This window comes from Aphelocoma coerulescens, chromosome 1 (assembly GCF_041296385.1).
Source record: "Aphelocoma coerulescens isolate FSJ_1873_10779 chromosome 1, UR_Acoe_1.0, whole genome shotgun sequence".
NCBI classification, from domain to species: Eukaryota; Metazoa; Chordata; class Aves; order Passeriformes; family Corvidae; genus Aphelocoma; species Aphelocoma coerulescens.
This window is the reverse complement of record NC_091013.1, coordinates 79,530,893-79,551,706: the sequence shown is the minus strand read 5'-3', so window position 1 is coordinate 79,551,706 and position 20,814 is coordinate 79,530,893. Positions and strand designations below refer to the sequence as shown.

The window sequence follows — 20,814 nt, the reverse complement described above, 5'->3', positions numbered from 1 at the left end:
AACAGGAACTAAGAGGGAACTAAAAAGCATTAAGAGCACACGGAGAAGATAACCTTGAAATCTCTCTGGACTATAAGCCTCTCTTTCAAGAAACACCCTGGACTTTAAGGTCCCCACAGCTACCAACATGCAGCAGCAATTGCTACCAAGCCAAAAAGGAGCCTATTGCTTTTGGAAAATTTGCCTGCCTGTCTTTCTCACCCAGAAATACTCAGTAGCTCAGAAATGCCAGGGAACTTTTAAGTGATCTCCAGAGACATTTTTACTTTTGAGGACACGCATATCCATGTGCAAGACACAAAGCTCTTGCAGGTTCAGGAGCTCAGTAGATGAAGCTCCAGGATAGAGGTTAGGCAAAATCAGTCTGGCAAGAGAAGGGGTCTGGGGTCTGCTGGACTCAGTTGCAGTTACTTCAAACACCTTCTTTGCTCCACTACTTAATATTTCCTTCTGGTATCTTCTGTAAATCAAGTTAACTGGGACTTGTGGTTGAATCTGGCCTCTGTCCTCCTGCAGGAGAAGGCAGAGCTTTTTAACCAAATTAATGGTGCTGGGGATTTCATAAAGTGTGAAGCTCCATCCTTCGTTATGCAACTAAAGGCTCTTTGGCTAAGGTTAGTAGGTTTCAAATTGGCTTTTAAGAGAGCAAACTGGCTCCATGGTTCTAAAACTGGCATGTGGAGAGCCTCTGCTCAGTGCCTTTTCTACCTGGTATTTAAGTAAAATTAAAGTGTCAAAGGAGAATAAGAATAAAACTGATTAACTGTGCGTGGCTAATAATAATAAAGTGGAAAACATTTTGGACTAAAATTAATGGATACATCTTTAGTATGTTATATGTGAATTTATCTGCATGACTTCCACTCATGTTAATGGGAGATACTTGGCTAAATATCTACTCAGTGAGCTGTTTATTCATCCCTAAGGGATGAAATTTAAATTTAAACTTACAAAGGCCATTTAATGTTAAAGCTGAAACACTGTCTTGAATTCAGAATTCAGATGGTTCTCAGAGAAGAAATGAGTAGGAAAATAAATTAGCAGTGATGTATAAGTGTGAATGCTGAATTTCCTGAATTTAGTGATTAATTTGGGGCAATTGTAAGTCATGACATCCTGGTGCTGAGCAATACCTGGCTAGTTTGATATTCTGGTGTCCCAGCACTACCTGTTTCCAAACACTTGAAAAAAGTAAGTGCTTGATAACATACTCATAATCAGCACTTTTCTTTCTAGCTGCTGTCAACAGTTGACTTAAATTCTGACACAGGTGTAAGTCAGGATTCCTTAGTTTATATTTTACTGAGTTCTTTCAGAAATCTTCTGAATTATGCACAACTCATATTTAAGTGTTGAAATTCCACACAGATTTAGTGTGGAAAAAAACAATTCATTTTTATAATTTTAAATTAGTTCCCTTCCAGTCTCCCTCTTGTTATTTTCTTAAGGCAAATATCATTTAGGAAGACCTAATTTTCCTTTAGCTACTATTCATTATTTTCTACCTTTCACTGTGTCCTCTCTTACTACCATTTTTTTTTTCTAAATGAAATTATCCAAAACTTTTGAGCCACTTTCCTTACAAATATTTTTGATCTATATCTTCCCCTACATCTCTCATGATGTATATTTGCTGCTTCTATTTATCTTTTCTAGTCCTGCCTTTGTCCTTTTAAGTACCAATGGTCAAAACCCAGGATAAGTCCCCCACCAATTTATCCAGACCATAATATTTGCTGTGTTATTACCCCTTCATCTCCATTCCTGCAGAAGACTGTCACTTATCTTTTTCTTATCACTGCACTGAACAACTGTTTTCCTGAAGCTCTTCACAGTGATTCACTACTTAACCTTTAGCCCAATTTCCACCCCTCATTTCTCCCTCCTCCCCTCACACATCCAGTGTTACATGAATAAATAGTTGAGACCACTCATCCTAATGATTGCTGCTCTTCTAACCTGCATTTATAAGCAGTTACAAAGGCCTTCTGAAATTCCTCACAGCCTTCTCTGCTGTTCAAGTATGTTATCTCCTGTGCCACCTGACATTTTTGCCACCTCCCTGTGCACATCCACCCAGACTGAACACATGAAATAACAATCTGTGTACTGGGAGCACCCTCAAAAAGCCCTTTCCCATTTAGAAAATTGCTCATCTCTTCCACCTCGTTGCTCTTTATCTCTTAACCAGCTTCTAATCCATGTCTGATCTTGTCTGGCTGACTGTTTGCTCTCTGCAGGAGGTGCCAGTCCTTTTAGCATTCTTGTACAATGTTGTGGTGCTGTATAAATATTTATTCATATATAAGGCATTCTGAGTTAATTTTATCAGCTCACAGTCATCTAGGTACTTTATACCTATTAATATTTTTTCCAATTAACTTTTCTAGCACTGAGATAAGGCTTTCTGCTCTGTAATTAGGGTCATTACTAGGGTCATCCCCTGCATCTTGTTTAAAATTAGAGAAAATATTATTCTCTAGTCCTAGCACGTGGAGTATGCTGTATTCTGCAGTTATGTGTGAGAAAGTATCTCTTACCTTTGAAAAGAGTAACCACATTGCTCACAGTGTGGGCAAGTTCTGACCTTCACCAACCCTCTGCTATTGCAGCCCCAGGGTCTCCCAAGACAATACCTTAATTTTATGAGCCCACATCGCATCCAGGTTTAAAGTCCATAAAGTTCATTTTCACTTGGGACTTAAGCCAAATGGTAAATCAGGCTCTTATGAGAGATATGTGTCAGAAATAAGGTGGCATGGCATGCAGCTACCCTACCTTCTGACAACTGAAAGGCAACTACCAAGTAACTTCCCTAGATATGCTCACTTTAGGGGACACGGCTCATGTCTTGATCTGAAAAGACTGCATTAGAGGCAAGAACATAAAATGCTCTTTCCTTGTGCTTTTCCTCCCTAAATGTGTTCTGAATGGATTAAAATAATGGGCATTGTTCCTATGCAAAAAGTTTGCCTTCCTAAAAAATTCCTGAGTGGGAAAAAAGCTAAAGCTGAATGATTCAGCTGCCTCCTGTAAGTAATAAATCTGAAAGGGAAGAGAGTTTACAAGAGACTTAATTGTAATTTCCAAGTGTGAGCATAAGTTTAAAGCAAGAGGAAGTGAAGTCAAATAGCTCAAGAAACACATGTTCCAAAAAGAGTATTTCCAGTGGTATATACATTTACTCTGTATTTGTCCTTCACTGGGAAAAAATCAGTCCAACATAAGGCTCATTCTTGCGACAAAGCTCACTAGGATGCTGTGGTGGCATCCACTCAGAGGTGGCAAAAGTTCTGTCCAATTTCTCCTAAATTAACTTACCCACAAATAGCTGCCTACACCCCTTTCTCACACACATAGCCAATTAACAAGCAGCACACGCAGCTCCAAGAAAAGACTTCAGAATCCGTGGAAGCAATACATACCCAAAAGAAGTAACAAAGAACAAATTAAAATACCTCATGATATTTTTTCACTGTTTTCCCTGACACGCAGGTGCAGGATTTCCAGTTCGGAGTCCCACAGCCGCAGTTTCCGCCACAGCGCTGGACAAGGAGGCAGCGGGGGAAAAAAACTACATTTGTCAGCTTCAGCTCCTCCCTTAAATTGACAGAGTAGTTCCTTGGAGTGCAGCTGTAACGCTTCACATCATCATTCAACCTGTCCAGGTCAACTGCAATGCAAAAGAAGTTTCATTAGTGAGGTTTGAGCGGGACATTCCTCTGGTTTATACTGCTCCCCAGGCAGTCAATAACACAGAGTGATAGGGTGCTGATTGAAAAATATGTGAACTATAGCAGTGATTTCTGAACAAATAAACATAAACCGACCAATTTTAAATCATTACAGGTGGCCATCCAGGCTGTCATCCTTCTCCCACTGACTGCCATAGCAGAGATTGCACTTACTATAAAGGTGAAGGGAAGGTTTGCAGTAAAATATTGGCCTCAAAGCTGAAGGCTGGTCATTTTATTTGCTTTGTCACTCATCTGTTGGATCCTTGGGCAAGAGATTTCACCTCTGCTACCCTCTTCCCTCCTCGGTTTATACCTGGCTTACTTAGATGCTAATATCTATTTTGTTATTTTCAGCAAAAACAAGGCCCTTCCTGTGGTCAGCAGAGAAACATTTCTGGGGAGTGATTCATCCCTTCCTCGCAAGATCACTTAGGACAGGCTGCATGACTTTCTTCCTCAAGTTGCCTGTCTGTATTGTTTATAAATAGAATTTAGATAACTCACTTTTAGATGGAGAAACCAATCTAAGCAATATTAATTTCATCTGGTAAAAGTTACTACAACAGGCATACAAATAAATACAATTAAAATTAATAGGTTTATTGAATGCCAGTAATTGGTTGATGTTTAAATGCCTAGTATCTGAGATGTGTCATGTAAACAACTAATAAAGCCAGCCATAAAAATAACTTATAGACTATCAAATGTGAGTTTAAGTGCCGTTTCTAGCTTTAGCTTGTAAAGCTAAAACAAAACAAAAACCCACTTTTATTTCCACAATTGTAACACAGACAAAAGTAACGAATTTAATGAGTTCTATTTCTATAGAGGTTTTTTGATTTCTTTCTCCTTCCTTTTCTGTTATTTTCTTTCCTTAGGATTCTGTCTACCAACCAGGTGTTCAAAAGCTCAGTAATTCATTCAGGATTGGGGACGTGAACTTGTGTTGAGTTCAACTCCAAACAGTATTTGCTAACAGAAGTATCAATAGGAAAACAGGGATGGCTCAAATGAGAACTGAGGTAACAGTCTAGTGTTTGTGAACATATCAGATTTTAAGGGCTTGTTTAACAGATCAACATAACCTCTGGTTCTGAGAACACTTACACTTGTGCTTTAATACAAATATGTGAAAACTTACAACAAAGACACTTCATGCTTTCTGTGACTCAGACCTTGTCAATATGACAAAGTTAATTGTGGAAAAAGCTGTGATTTTTAAGTATCATACACCCTTTACATTCTGACCTGGAGATATTCACAAGGCTGATATGCAAGTGGCAAGGGTGCATAAATTTTAGAGGTGCTATTATAGAAAATGGTAGCAGATCCACTTTCCTGGCAAGGTTTATCTCAGTCAATGGGAATTTAGCAGATAAATTGCTATTTTATAGCAATTATGATACATTCCCCCATGAAATCTCAGTGGTTCTCTCCAGAGAGCTAGCACCTCTCCAAAAGAGGTATAGATCATCCTCCTGCTATAAGCACAAAATCAATGGGGCTGGTGGTATACTCATGCACTGAGAGAAAAATACACTGCGAATGTCCTTAGCCAGGACTGACAAAGTCCAGGGTATATTGATTTCTTTGTTTTAACAGATGATACTTTCTTCTCCACTGTCATTCTTCAAAGCCAGCTCTTCTCACTGCAGGCTTTCAGGCTAATTCCTTCCACAGGGAAGTGTTTCCCACTCCTCTAAACCTTCTCATCAGGACCTTTGGCGTCAGCTTTTCTAACTGGTAAAGCAAAGCACTATCTGGCTTGTATTCATTTCAGCTGACTGATGTGAAGGAAAAATCTACTAAAGGAAGAAGAGGGCTGAAAATTTCCTGCCTTCATCATTAATGAGATTTCTTGAGGGGAAAGCCTGGATCATCCACACTCTGACACTGCAGCAATCGAGGGGAATGGATACTGATATGAGCAGGCTGCTATCAGGACAAACTGGCTATGGACTGTGATGGCGTTTACTGATTAAAATAAAATGCGCAAAGGCTTAATTCAGACTTAATTCAGCTGAGGTAACACAGGAAACAAGGCTTCCAGTAAAAAACTGGTCAGTAAAGAGGGTCCAGACACAGCTCACATGAACTGACATCTGTGTCCAGAAGATAGTTGGGGGACTGAACAAAATTTGCTCTATCACAGATGACATTTCCCCTCAGGCTCAACACTCCTTCTTCCTGCATGGAGCTGATACCTATTGGCACTGCTGTGTTATCACCACAGAAATGAGTCTTTGCAAGGGTTCTTGAAGAGAGGGAAAGCACTAGCAAGGAAAGGACCCGGGTGGGGGAGCTTTCCTGCAGAGAGCAGACTATATCCATCACAATGTTACTCATTCTGGTCTCAGTACTTAACTACTCAATTCAAACAGCAAGGGTTGACCTTGCAGAAGGCTTTCACTGGGGGGAAGGCTTTGCTCACTGCCTTCAAATGCACAGTTTTGATGACCTTCCAAAGTCTCTTTGCAGGGTCTCTTAGGCTGTAGCTGAGTCAGGGCTGTTGAGAGCTGCTGATTTGCTTGAAGCATAGGAGGGGATAACAAGATAATTAGCATGATTTTCTTTCTCTATGCAGTATGAAGAAATAAACCATTTATAATGAGGACTCAAAACTTTCTCTGAATACATTCTTCAAGAATTCTGAAATCAACTAGTAGCAGAATACATTTTATTTAGTGTACTTTTTTTCTATGCCAAACTATATTTGAAATACCTATAGAAGATTTTCCAATGGAAAATTGCATGAATTCTTGATATCATACTCAAGGAATTCTGATCTTGACTTACTATCAGTTTTTTAGAACTGCCAAATCCCAGGGTTATCAGTTAAGATGTGAATTCTCTCCATTTTGTGTATGTCAGGGTATCAAAGTATCGGAGTCCAGGTTGAAATGGACTAGTACAATAGCAAAAAGGTCTTATTTTAGTGATGCTGAAAAATTAAAATAAGTAACTTCAAGCAGAGAAGAAAAGCCTAAATAAATATATTTAAGAGGTACACAAGTCATCCTCCATTAAAATTCCTTTGGAGGAGAACACCTACACTCTTTTACTCTGCAGAACTGCAGTGCTTGTTGGGATAAGGTGAGCACCCAGTGTATGCTGTGAACAACGTACACTGTACTCTGCTAGCACCACACTGACACACAAGAACAGTTCCCACTGCCTAATTAAATCCTAAACTCTAGATCACGGTTTATTGCCTCCTAACAAAAGAACACATTTTATTCTGAACAATCCTCTGCTGAAAGCTTCAATATGCATTTTTCCCTGTCTTTGGATTGTTTTACTGTCTGGAGCTAGTCCATTTCCTCATCCATATAACAATGAGATTTTACAGTACAGTCAGTTTCATGCATCACTTCACTGCTGTGACTTAAATGTAACCGAGCCTTGGTGTGATTGGTGTGAAATCCAGCTGCTTTACTTATCAAGGACTGAAACCACTGGAGTCCTTAATTTAAAACTAGAACTAAAAGGTTCTTTAGACTGGATGCAAATAATTCCCAAGTATTATTACAGAATGTCTGCATCAGAGACTCAGCTTAAAGGTAAAGCAGACATAAAAGAGATGCAGTGGAGCACTAAGCTGGATACCTGGGGTCCAATGTTTATCCCTTCTTTCCCTGAAATCCTCTGCTTAAAACCATCCTCATTTCACATAGCTCGATGGCAAGTGTTTACCTTGAAGCATTGATCAAAATATTCTGTGATTCTGTGATCTTAATCAGAGGTAGGCACTGAAATCAAGAGACTGCAACTAATGCCATGTTTTATTCAGAAAAAGGGAGGCCTTAAAGATTGAGGAGAAAATCTTTGCTGCTGGTAACTGATTAATTTTAAAAAGACAGGTGGTCTGTTAGGGTCGCTTTTAACACTTCATGTGTTCCAAACTCACACATGGTCCTAACACTATCTGAACATTTTACACTTTTTCATGCATCAGTCACAGAGCGGAGCTAAGGTGTAAGAGATGGTAGCCACCTTGCCATGGTATTCCTACACCACATGTCAAGGCCATCTACAAGCAAGGCAAGGAGGATTTGGGCAGCTGCAGACTGGTCAGCCTAACCTTAGCCCATGATAAAATCAAGGGGTAAATCCAACTTGGAAGCAATGCCCAGGCACATAATTGACAAGGGGATGACTGGGAACATCCAGAACAGATTTAACAAAACCAACCTCAGAGTTTGCTATGATGAGACAACTGTCTTGCTGGATGAGGTGAAAGCAGCAGAGGCATTTGCTGATTTTTGACAGTGATCCATAGTATCCTTGCAGCCAAACTGCTGAGATATAATGGAATAGGTGGACTACAAATTCAACAGACAACTGGAATATCGGAGAGACTTGAGGAAAATGGTCAGCACTTCCAAGTACAACTGGAAGCTGGCTATTACTTGTGTTCCCCACAGAGTAACGCTGGGATGAATACTGCTAAAGATCTTCAGGTAGACTAGAGGTACTGCAGAAGCCATCAAAGACATTCAGAGCAGTGCCATAGCTTACTGAAGCTATGGTGTGGCTGAACTTGAGTTGGAAAATTCACAAAAAAGCTGGAGAGGAACTTTTTTACAAGGGCAAGTAGTGATAGGACAAGGGGATATTGCTTCATACTGAAAAAAGGTAAGTTTAGATTAAGTTTTAGGGGGAAATTCTTTACTGTGAGACTGGTGAGACACTGGAAAAGGTTGTCCAGAGAGGTTGTGGATACCCCATCCCTGGAAGTGTTCTAGATTGGATGAACAACCTAGAACAACCTGGTCTGGTGCAAGGTGTCTCTGTGGCAGGGCATTGGAACTAGATGATCTCTAAGGTCCCTTCCAATCCAGACAATTCTATGATTCTGTGATCTCAACAACAACGTAACAACGAATATTGGGATTACCAACATAATGATATCCTTTATCCAATTATATGATAATAACACATGAAACATTATTTTCCAGTTGCATCTTCTACTGGTTAAATCATCTAAATGTGCTGACACTGATGAAAAAATTCTTCTCCATACCAAATTTTGACCAAATCCGGTGGCTTTTAGACTTCAACACATATGGCTGATGGTTTTTACTGTTCTACTGCACAGGCTTAATGATATCACAATAAGCAATTTGTTGAATATACCTGGAAACTTGGAGAGCTATCTAAATCCTTCTCATGAGAGCTAAGAAGATCTTGCAATTTGCATTTACTGAAGAATCACAGCACCGAGACAAACCTCCTCAATACAGCAACTATTATTTTAGAGGAACGAAAGATCAGAATTTCAGTGGGATTATAGTTGTTTTCATGGAACAAAGTGGAAAATATATAGGTCTATTATGGACTGGCAAACCGATTATCAGCTGTGGTACCGGTCAAGTAGCAAAAGCAGGCAAAACTATTGGACACAGCTTCACTGAAATCAATGGAAAAGAGCAGGTTATTCCAGTGATAAATAACATGCTATGTGCATTTTAAAAAAGGGTTTAATAAGAAAATCTTTCACTGCAGTGACCAACAATTACATTGCATAACACACGAGGGAAAATCTAATTTGTCACAGAGGGGGAAGGTATGAATGTAGATTGGAATTAGATTGTAAAGTGAATGAATGTGTGTGCAGTTTGCATGCAACAGACAACTGAGTTCCTAACTGAAGAATGGTGGGAGAAATATTCTGGGTTTTAAGCACAGGGAATACTTTAAATTATCAGTTGTTTAAGAAGGTATTCCATGTACTTGGAATATTCAAATTTGCCATGAATGAGTGAGCATTCAGCATTTGTGATGCCTGCACGCCCTGTCTGGTGCACTGAAACTTGCTGGCAGCCATCCCAGAATCTTTCAAGGAAGACTGCTTGGACGTTCACAGTAATTTATTGACCACTGCTTGCAAGCCTCTGAGAAATTACATTAAAATTTTAACTTCTTGCTAGACCATTGTATGTAATGACAATTAGAGACTATTGTTAAGGACATGGTGAAACTTGCCTGATCTTGGGAACCCATTTGGCAATGAACAGCAGAAACATTCCATGAAGACCACTGGTCTGAGCTCACTACTCCCCTTCCAGAGAGCAGTGTGGTTATGCCAGCAAGAGTTTATTTATTTAACTTGTAAAGCTGTCACTGCAGACAGATGCTATTGCAAGATTGTCCCACCTGATTAATTTCCTCTGATAGCCAAAGGCTTCTTGCATACTATTTCCAAAAAAGAAAATGAGCTCAGAGGCAGGGGTAGTCTTGTTAATTACCAGAATGTATCTATCTACATGTGTTCCTGCCTCCTAAGTTTATTTATGGGAAAACAAAACAGAACACCCAATTCCTTTCTAAAGACAATCCCCTTCTTTGGGTACCAGCCCCATCACATTTGGATTTACTTCTATGATGAGAAACAGTGAACTTGTTCTTTTTCCTTCCGTTCTTCATTTGTACACAAACCATTTCACAGGCAGAGGTCTGTTTTTAATTAAAACCCCTTATTCAGTGGGAGGTAAAAAATCAGAGACAACAGCAAAACATAAATGCAAACAAGCATGTGGGAAAAGTTAAATCATGTTTAATTGATGGTTGGAACTGTTTACAACAGTATCTCTTAGAAGCTCTTCTAACATTATTAACCAGATAAATTCATGCTTTCAGAAATTTAACTAGGACGAAGATGCTCACTTGAAACATGTCTGAACTCTCCTTATGACTCTCTAAAAGAACAGAAACCTATTTGTGGAGAAGTTCAACATAATTGGAAGCATGGATGTTTACTTCTTTACCTGTGTTCTTTCTATGAGCAGTATTAAATAACCCAATAGCCAGTGATATCTTTTTGGAGATGCTTAATATTTGTAATAACCAAATTACTGTGACACTGAGGTCAGCAATATATTACATCAATGCAAAAGGAATTATTTTAAAGTATATACTTTGATATGACCTGCTTTTTTTCTAAGAGCCAAGGATGAACATAAGGCTGAATATTCATACTTTCAGAGTTTCCAAAATGCAGCAATTGGTAGCAAACCTTTATAAGTATATTTACAACTGCAGAGGTTATTTGAAACGTCTATCATATTTTCATGTAGGTGTACACCACAGTTTATAGCTTATACATGGGCCCTCATTTAAGGATTGTGAAAATCTGAACGTGCATCTTCCCCTTCCTTTCCTGTCCTGTTCTGCCAGTCCAGGTTGCACTGCGATTTTACAGTCAGCTTTCACTGGAGTGGTTAACAGCAAACCTTGCTGAACATATATAGAATTAAATTTCAAACTTCATGTGGTTATTAGTGAGACATCTCATGCCAATATCTCACTTCAATAGTGAGAAATGCAATAGAAATTTCAATAGAAATGCAATTTTGATTTCAATAGAAAGAAATGCACTTAATAGAATCGCATCAGTATTGTAGAGATGTGAGATCAGATTTTGTAGACTGAATGGAGTTATCATAACTATAGATTTAATCCACATACTCTTCAACTTTCAGGTACTTGCAAGAGATATGCAGGAAGGGATTGATCTGTCTATGTATTTATTAACGTGTGCAAATACATAAAATCATAGAATCCTTAGGGCTGGAAAAGACCTCCAACATCAAAAATACAACCACAAAACCAGCACTACCAAATCACCTCTAAACCATATCCCCATATGTCACATCCACACACCTTTTGAAAATTTCCTGGGATGGCGACCACCACTTTTGCTGGGCAGTCTATTCCAATGCCTGACCACTCTTTCTGCGAAATTCTTTTCCCTAATACACAATCTAAGCCTCCCCTGGTACAACTTGAGGCCGTTTCCTCTTGTCCTGTCACTTGTAGCCTGGGAAAAGAGACTGACCTCCACCATGCTACACCCTCCTTTCAAGAAGGTGTAGAGAGCAATAAAGTCCCCCCTGAGCCTCCTTTTTCCAGGCTAAACACCCCCAGCTCCCTCAGCTGCTCCTCACAGCACTTGTGCTCCAGACCCTTCCCCAGCTCCGTTGCCCTTCTCTGGACACGCTCCAGCCCCTCAATGTCTTTCTGGCAGTGAGGGGCCCAGAACTGAGCACAGGATTGGAGGTGTGGCCTCAGCAGTGCCGAGTACAGGGGGACGGTCACTGCCCTGGTCCTGCTGGCCACACCACTGCTGATCCAGGCTAGGATGCCATTGGCCTTCTTGGCCACCTGGGCACAGCTGGATTATGTTCAGCTGCTGTCGACCAGCACCCACAGGTCTTTCCCAGCCACTCTTCCCCAAGCCTGTGGCGCTGCCTGGGGTTGCTGTGACCCCAAGTTCAGGACTCTGCACTTGGCCTTGTTGAGCCTCATACAGTTTCCTTCGGTCCATCAATGCCGCACTGATGTGAGGAAGCAAAGATGGAGCCAGAGTCTACTTTGAAAGAATAAAAGGTTCTGGACTCAAATTTTAACATAGGAAAAACTATTCAAATGTTGAAAATTACTTTTTTTGTTTTCTTTTGTTTAGAAAGTGGTTTCAGAGAGATTGAGCGCCTTCATTCTTGGAGATATTAAAAACCTGACTTGACATGGTCAACCTTCTATTGATGATCCTGCCTTGGGCAGGAGCATATAAGTTCTTGAGGTGTCTTCCCACTTCATCTATTCCCTGATTCTGTGAGTTTCAGCTACGATAAAATACTGTCTTCTTCTTTGCCTGACCTTGATATTTGTAGATTATTAATTGGAAAATTAAGAAAACATACCATTTAAATATCATTTATCACCTATTCCTGTTATCAGAACTAGTATTCAGCAATACTTGAGCCTCTTTAGCTCAATTTTGAGCCAGAGTTTTGTAAGGGCAGAAGGCTGTATAGGAGCGAAATTATTAGTGATTAATTTATACCATTTATATGGCATGATCTCAAAATGCTATGAAAGATAGGCAGAGATTACATCAAATTGTTCTTACCTGCCTCAGGGCTGTTCTAACTTAGGATAAAAAAATAAACCCCAAGCTGGAAGCAGAAACAGATAGGTATCTGAAATAAATTATGATATAATCTATTGCTCTCTTTGCTGCAAGGTTATCCCAGTGCCTATAAACATTCCTCAGAGATCCACACTGTCTGTGTTTAAAAGCCACCAAGCATTTCTAATTTAAGGATTTGTTAAAGCTATTCCCTACTCCTCACATCATCCAAGAACAAGCCTTTAATCTTGTCAGAAGTTTATGACTAAATAAAAATTCTTAACTGAAATTTTAAAAAGATTTCACTGTGGTGAGGTACTTTAGCCTAGAGAGCTGGTAACACTCAGAGAATTTGGCCTTTAGTTTGAAGACAAAAGGAAAACTGTTATAAAACTTTTCTTCTTTTTCCTGTAACCAAACCACCACCACCAAAAATCCTATTAAAATAAATCAAGTAATAAAATCGTAACTGGAAAAACGTTTAGCTTCTTGCATAGCAAGAAGCTGAATTACATTTATAATAAAGGGAGAAAATTTGATGCATCTGAATTTTCTGAGCACTACCAGATCAGACTGATGCCTGTAGCCTGCCTAATTAGCATCAATAAAGCATCAAATGCTATTTTATATTTATGTGGTTATTTAAATAATATGGGCTACTAGGCCAAATATGATCTGAGAATGAAATGAAATCTGGAGAGCAGAACCAGTACAGGATCCCGGTTTGTAATCAGCTTCTATTTTAAACAGATGTAGTGGTTTCGGTCCAAAATACTCATTACTTACTTATTTACTTTCTGTGAGATAAGAATTAGGAGAAAGCAAAGCAGGCACAAAACTTAAAAAAATATAAAGAAGTTGATTAACAGATCTAAAAGAAAGGGAAAAAAAATCAGACTATACCTTCAGAACACTTCTTCTCCCCCCACCTTTCTTCCTTCTCCCACTGACAATGTAAAAAGACAACCCTTGAGATGGTCAGTCTGTTTACCACTTCCATAATAACCTTGTTCAGTTCATTTAGGGAGAGGAGTCTCTCTTGCTCATGCTATGGAGACATCTCCACAAGAAGTTCTCTCATGGCTCAGTATCACAGCGAGCCAGCCGCCCGGGTTGGTTCTCTGCTTGCATGTCAGAGTCCCTTCCCCTGACTTACAGCTTTCCCCACAACTGCTTTCAAGGGTCCAATTTTGAGCTACTGGGGTACCATTTTAAGGTTGAGCTGTTCAGAAACAAAGATTCTCTTCACCCATCTCTGGGAGCATCTTCATCTCTAGGAATAGAGGCCCTCCCCCTTCCCTGGGAGAAAAAGGGTCCTCATCATCTTCATCTCTAAGACAATCTCTGGGAGCATCTCTAGGAACAGAGGTCTTCTCCTTCCGATTGGAGCAAGAGTCCTCATCACTTCTATCTCTCCCTGTTCAAACTTCTCATCAAATTACAGCTGCTTCAGCATTTGCTTATTCCAGCACAGGTACTTTTGTTCACAAGTACAGTTTGAACTCTCCACCCCCCATGCATCCATGAAATTACAACGGGTATTCTAATATATCATAGTCTATCACCACTATAGCTTTACAACAGAATTTCAGCTTTTAAGCATCTCCTCTTTCTCCTCCCTCAGGATTTCAGCTCTTCCTTCTTTACTTAATGTCTGCAGGCTTCATCTATTCTGGAGGAAACTTACAGCACTAAAAGGGTTAATCTCACCCAGGCCTTGCAGCTGGAATTTCACTCATCGTTATTGCTCACATGATCTTTGCTGGGCAGCGGGCAGCTCCTGCTGAATCTTCAGCCGCACTGGAGAGAGGGAAGAAAGCCGGGCCGAGCCGTCTGCACGTAACAGAACTGGGGGGGCCGCGGGGGGGGGGGGGTCACGGGTGGAACAGGGCCACACAGCTCTAGTAGGGCTGTGTCCCATCCCAGACCAGGCCGAGCAGGGCCCAGCCCAGTTACCTGTCCCAAGGCAGGAAGCAGGAGAGAGCTTCCCGGGGTTTGTCCATTCTTAAATGTGGACCACAGAGGCAGTCAAAATCCTAAGTGGCTTAAAAAATTGTCAACATTCAAACTAGCCAGTTGATAGGTTCTGTTAGGTCATAGAGGAAGCTGTGAGCACCTCTTTGCAAGAAAATCACTTCCGCAGCTATGCTAACCCACGACAACAGAACAGGCCCTTTATTTCTTTTTAATACATATCTATTGGTGCCAAATCCAGCCTGGATGAATAAAGGACACAGAGATCATGTTCTGCAGGCCCCCCCCCCCCCCCCCCCCAGAGATCAAACCACTCTTGAAAGTCACTGAGGTGAAGTTTTTCCCCAACAAGGGCTGTTGTGGTTGCCTTAAATTTTTGATGTGCCAAAAGGGAGCAAAGTAAAGGGGTTCACTCTTTGCTGGATGGGAGCTCAGGGCTTTGTCGCAGGTTCCTTTGAAGCGCTGAGCCCAGAAACAAAGAAAGCCAACCTGTCTTGGAAATTGTACACCAGTACTATGTCTACTAATACACTGTATGTGCCTGAGGTTATTCTTGTGCTCAAAGGACAACACCCATGTGATAGCCCACATTCCTACCATTCACCTCTTACTCTCCAAGTCAAGGTGGGTACATGAATGGCAGGCGGCCTCTGCCAGATTCTGGTTCACACCCAGCAATGACCTGGGTTAAACAGGCTGACAATTTAGCAACATGGTGATTGTATTTCAGGGCCTGGGAACACTTCCTGACACAGTTTGCCTGAATACAGATGCAGTCTATATATCCCTTTTAAGAGCATAGCCTCATAATTTAATAATAAGTAAGTTACAAACATGGAACTACAATTCTCTCTCCCTCCTTAGCACATGCTTAATGTATGGGAGGATATAAATAAATAAGTGGGGGAAATAAATGGTAAATTGCACAGAATTGGAACTGTGATCTGGGAAGTATAATTTTAAAGTTATAAAGAAGAATGCATGTGAATACACAGCTTGAAAATCGATGACAACAAGAGAAATCAAATAAAATTCTTCACTTCAGCTCTTCTGTGAAAATTACAGCGACTGTCATCCTGGAGAATCCTAAAAGACCTCCTACATCTATATTGAACATGAAGGGCAATTTCATCAGACCCTTCAGCGCATGGTTACCCTAGAGCACAACTGTGTTTCTTTATCAATATGGCTTTGTACTGCCAGCTAAACGCCCCTTTGCTTTACCATTTGGTGGATGATTTGAACTAACAGAAGGAAACAAGAAACATAACCCAGAAATGTGTGCTTTGCTCAATTACAGACGAAGATGTTAAACCATAATAATGTTCCCTGCCAACATAATGAAAAACAGTGAGATATTCACATCCTAAAAAAACCAGCTGCACATACAGGTGTCTGCACCAGATGCTTCCCTAAGCACAATGTGATAAAAGTGATTATTCCTCACTCAACAGAGAACAGTCCCTAAACAGGGTATTTAAAGAAGGATGATAACACAGGTAATTAGGAGCCCCACACTTTACACACACAGCAATGCTTAAGAGGGTAAAGCTGAGAACCATCTGTCTTTTCATGTGGACCTGTGCTTATACTTGTGAATTTATCCTAAAAAAGGGCAGTTTTCAGTCTGATTTCTCAAGTGAGATCCTACCTAGAAATTGATTAAGGATTAAACAACACATCCATGGTTTTAATAGGTGGTACCTTGCCCTGTGACTCCAACAGAAACATGAGCACCAGAATGTAATACCTGACTTTTCTATGAGGAGTGAAGGAATATCCTGGTCTTACCCCAAAGTATGCATACAGTGTCTTTTCCTACCTTTGGACTTCCTGTCATGGTAGCTCCTGCCTCGATAATGGTGCCCACTGTCGGTGTACAGATTCTCAAGATCTTCTTGCCAGGAGTCTGGGTTAAAGTGTTTGAGCAGATCCTCCACTGTGTCAAATGCAGCAATGGTCTGATCCAGTGCTTCTGCCGTGAGCGTAGGGTCAGTCACTGATGGAGAGGGATAGGATACCCCCTAAGAGTGACATACATCTCAGTGTACTTGGAATAAATTACAGCACCACTTTAAACAACTGAAAACAGTTATTGAGAAACTTGTGTCATTATTGAGTGAAATGGTTATTTCAGGCCATCTTTGCAAGTCTTTGGGCCAGGGCTTTCTTTTACCTTTTTTTGTGTTTTCTTTTTGTAAGGAGAAGAGATACCAAGAAATTCCCAAGCAAATCCCAGGAGATGCAGGGAGCAAAAGCACTGCCACTGGGGGACTGTCAGTATTACATGCACTCCTCAAAGGGAATGATGGGTTTGCACGTATACAAAGATGTAATGAAAATGTCTTTTGAGAGCCCTCTGATGGCCAGGGCCACAGAAATGGAGATGTCAGCTCTGCTGATTATTTCACAAGAGGCAGATCAGAAACCACAGCACAGAAAGACAAATGCAAGAAGTTCACAGGACTGTCTTTCTCTGGTCAATTTGGACAACAAATTTGGCATGGTTAGAGACTTGAAAAAATGGCCCTTTATTCCCCAAAATTAAATGTATTACAAACCACTGATGAATTGACACTGAATTGGCCTCTTTTACCAAATATACAACTTGTTAAGCAAACAGAAAAAAACATGATATTTGGATCTTGGGGGTGCTGGTGGGTGAGAGGCTGGATATGAGCTGGCAATGTGCTTGCAGCCAGGAAAGCCAGTGGTGTCATGGGCTACATCCAAAGCAGTGTGGGCAGCAGGGCAAGGGAGGGGATTCTGCCCCTCTGCTCTGCTCTGCTGAGACCCCATGGGGATCAGAGCATCCAGCTCTGGGGTCCCCTGCACAGCGAGGACATGGACCTGTTGGAGTGAGTCCAGAGGAGGGACACCAAGATGATTAGAGGGCTGGAGAAAAGACTGAGATAATTGGAATTGTTCAGCCTAGAGAAGAAAAGGCATCAGGGTGACCTAACTGTGGTCTTCCAATGTCTGAAGGGAGCCTACAAGAAAGATGGAGAGAAACTTTTTACAAGGGCATGTAGTGATAGAAACAGGGTGGAACGGATTTAAAATGAAAGAAGGTAGGTCTGGATTAGATTTGAGGAAGAAATTCTTTACTGTGAGGGTGGTGAGACACTGGAACAGGTTGCTGAGAAAGGCTGTGGATGCCCCATCCCTGACAGTGTTCACAGTCAGGTTGGAGGGGGCTGTGAGCAGCCTGGTCTAATGAAAGGCATCCCTGCCCACTATAGGGGGTTTGAAACTAGGTGATCTCTAAGGAACCTTCTAACACAAGCCATTCTATAATTCTATGATCTCAGCAATGTAACAATGAATATTTGGATGACCAACATAGTAATATGCTCACAATTATATCATAATACCAAACGGAATATTTATTTTCCACCAGTAAGGATCAAATACCATGGTCTGAGTGTTCCCACCGAACTTCTGGCACAATTTGACTTTGAAAGAATGACTGCAGCAATTTCAGTTTTATTGGAGAGGACTTGAAACATTTTTAAGATTCTTTATTTAGAATCACAGTATTCACTATCTTGATATCACTTTTTCGCTTGTCCAAGCACAAGGCCGAATAGTATGCAAATACAATGTAAAATATGTATAAGAAAAACTATTAATGCAGATCTCTTACTATCTGAAGGACCACAATCAAAATACATGATTTTGTCCAACAACAGGCATAGTATAGCACAAGAATTGTTTGGTCTTGTAAGTTAAAACATTGGGGAGAAACCCCTAGAAACCTAAATTCTTTCATTAAAACTCAGCTCTGAAGTAATGCAGCAGAAATATGCCAGTTAAAATTAATGGCTTCCCAAAATATTTGTTTTGCCTCATCTCCCAAGTAAATGCATATGTTAACTATTAATCTTTGTGATTAACTTCACTCAGTTGGGTTGTAATGGAAGGGTCAACTCATGTGAGTAAATTCACTCACTCGTTTGCAGGATTGTGCCCTTCAATTCCTATTATAATAGTTTTACAGCATATATATCTTTTAAAATTAAACACTTGTCTCTAATGGTAAGCTATAACACATAAGTAACAATCTTTGACATTTTCCTGCATATGTTTGCTGAAAATATGGACAGTCCAAATTATTAAAATTCAGAAAGAGAAGAAACAGCAAACACATAGTGCAGTCAAGAAAGCATAGCTGTGCTTTACTGCTTACCACCACCAGCCCTAAGAAGTTTCAGAGGGCCCACTTGTGACTGCAGTGCCTCTCCAGTGCAGTGCTAAGACACAGTGCAGAGCCCTGTAAAAATTCATGACCCCTTAAAAAGGAAGGCATACCTCAAAGCCTCTCTCCTGACTTCAAGTGGCTTGGAATAGAGATTGTCAGAGAGATGGAAGTCCCAAGAGTGGAAGAGCTCACACCAGCAAAGTGAACACAGCATTGTTATCTAAAGCAATGGTGCAGCCAGCATCATGCAGTGTGCTAACACAGGCACAGAGGTTACAAAAGGAAAAGGCACCCAAATGCTACTTTATTACTGAGGAGAGCTTGGTGGAGCTCATGACAATCAGCAGGGAAAGATCAGATCCTGACTGCCTTTCAAAAGTGACTGAGGGCAAGGATGCTGAAGAAACAGGAGCATAAAAATCAGGCCACAGGTGTGTGGCTTACTCAAAGCAGGAGTTTTTAATTCCATATGTTCAACTGTACATTTCATTACAGAAGTGGAGGTCAGGCTGTGAATATGCAGGGCATTTCTCACTCATACAGGCAGCTGGGATTCCCCATTTTCTTTTCATATAAAAGCTCCTACTCAAGAGATTTGTGCAGCCTTGTTCAAACACTGAAGAAAGCTTAACTTTTTCTCAGTGACAGCCAAATCAAGAGGAATTATTTCAACAGCTCAGATAGCCTCCTGGCAGCAACATCATGTGACAGGCCCAAAAGCAACTTTAAAGCCGCCAACCCAACTGCCTCTCTTTTGTCCTGCCAAGAATGAGGCGCTGGCTTTAGGAGAGTTTGTGCTCGTCGTAATCTGACTTCTGAGATCACATCCAAAGAGGGGGCAAGAGGAAGAGTGAAATGTAAGAAGTAATGAAGAGCAAAGATTTTCCATATAATGTACCTCCTCTGCATTTCTTGAAAGCACTGAATAAATTTTTCAATTACTGGAACACAAAGGTATCTTTTTTTGGTATGTGCTCTTGCCCTTAATTTCTGTTCGCTCATTCTTTTCACTTTCCTATCTCTATTGTGAGCTTGACAGGCAATTCAATGTGCATCACAGTTTTTTTGTTGTTCATAAAATTACTTTACATATAATGGAAACTAACCTTATAAGGAGTGGATTTTGTTTCCTTTTTTTTTTTCTGGGTTTGCCACGATGGGTTAAGGAAAGAAGCATTTATTTTAACTTTCTGAGAAAAAACCCAAACAAAAAAACCAAAACAAAATATAACTCTATAATATGACCTTAGACATGGAAGAAAGAATTTTCTCACTCTAAAATTTTCATTCTGAGAGTTGTAATGTGTCTAGATCCTAAAATGAGTCTTTGGGTTACTTGTGGGTTTGAGAGAAGAAACTTAGACCTGCCATGAGCATCAGCAGAATTGTATGTCATCTTGTCCAACACTGACAGGTCTGAGTTTGTCCTTCTGCCTCTCAAAACCTTAACAGAATCCCTGAATCTTTCTCTCCTGAAGAACTTGGATGTCCTCAGACATTCTCCTTGGTGCCTTTGTGAAAAATTGCTCAATCTCCCAACCTTATTTTCTCTGAGGATAAAAAGGACTTGTGGGTGCAACGTGCAATGTGCTGGAGAAAGTCTATTTTATTAGATAGGGAATGGCATGGGAAAACCAATGAAACTGAGGTTCTGCTTCTGGTTTAGCTGTAGGTTCCCAGGTGACCTTGGGCATCAGCTTGATACCTGTAATATTTGTATTGAACTTCCTTAGCTGTAATGAACACATTAAAAACAAATTTTCAGAAAAAAAAAAGGATGCAAAAGATGAACTTAATTTTTCAATATGAAAAGGACACTGGGTTATTGTTTGGTATATTGTGCATTTTATGATGTTAAGGATGTTAACTAACATGGCGTTTACCATATGCTTAGTCTGATTTACATAGTTACCTGATGAGGGAGCCCTAGGCTTACTTTTTCAAACATCAGCCTACCATATTTTTAAACAAAATATTCCATCACATTGATT

The 20,814-nt window shown here is 40.3% G+C and overlaps 1 protein-coding gene across 4 annotated transcripts in view; it reads right to left on the bottom strand.

The window, feature by feature from the left end:
• PDGFD (platelet derived growth factor D) overlaps positions 1 to 20,814 on the bottom strand; it is a 144,269-nt gene that overhangs the window by 11,373 nt on the left and 112,082 nt on the right. For all 4 annotated transcript variants that reach the window (XM_069014746.1, XM_069014758.1, XM_069014754.1 and 1 more), the window contains 2 exons: positions 16,445 to 16,646; positions 3,459 to 3,673 (listed from right to left, as the gene is read on the bottom strand). In XM_069014746.1, the coding sequence (XP_068870847.1) occupies positions 3,459 to 3,673; positions 16,445 to 16,646 (417 nt within the window). The remainder of the gene's footprint in view (positions 1 to 3,458; positions 3,674 to 16,444; positions 16,647 to 20,814) is intronic.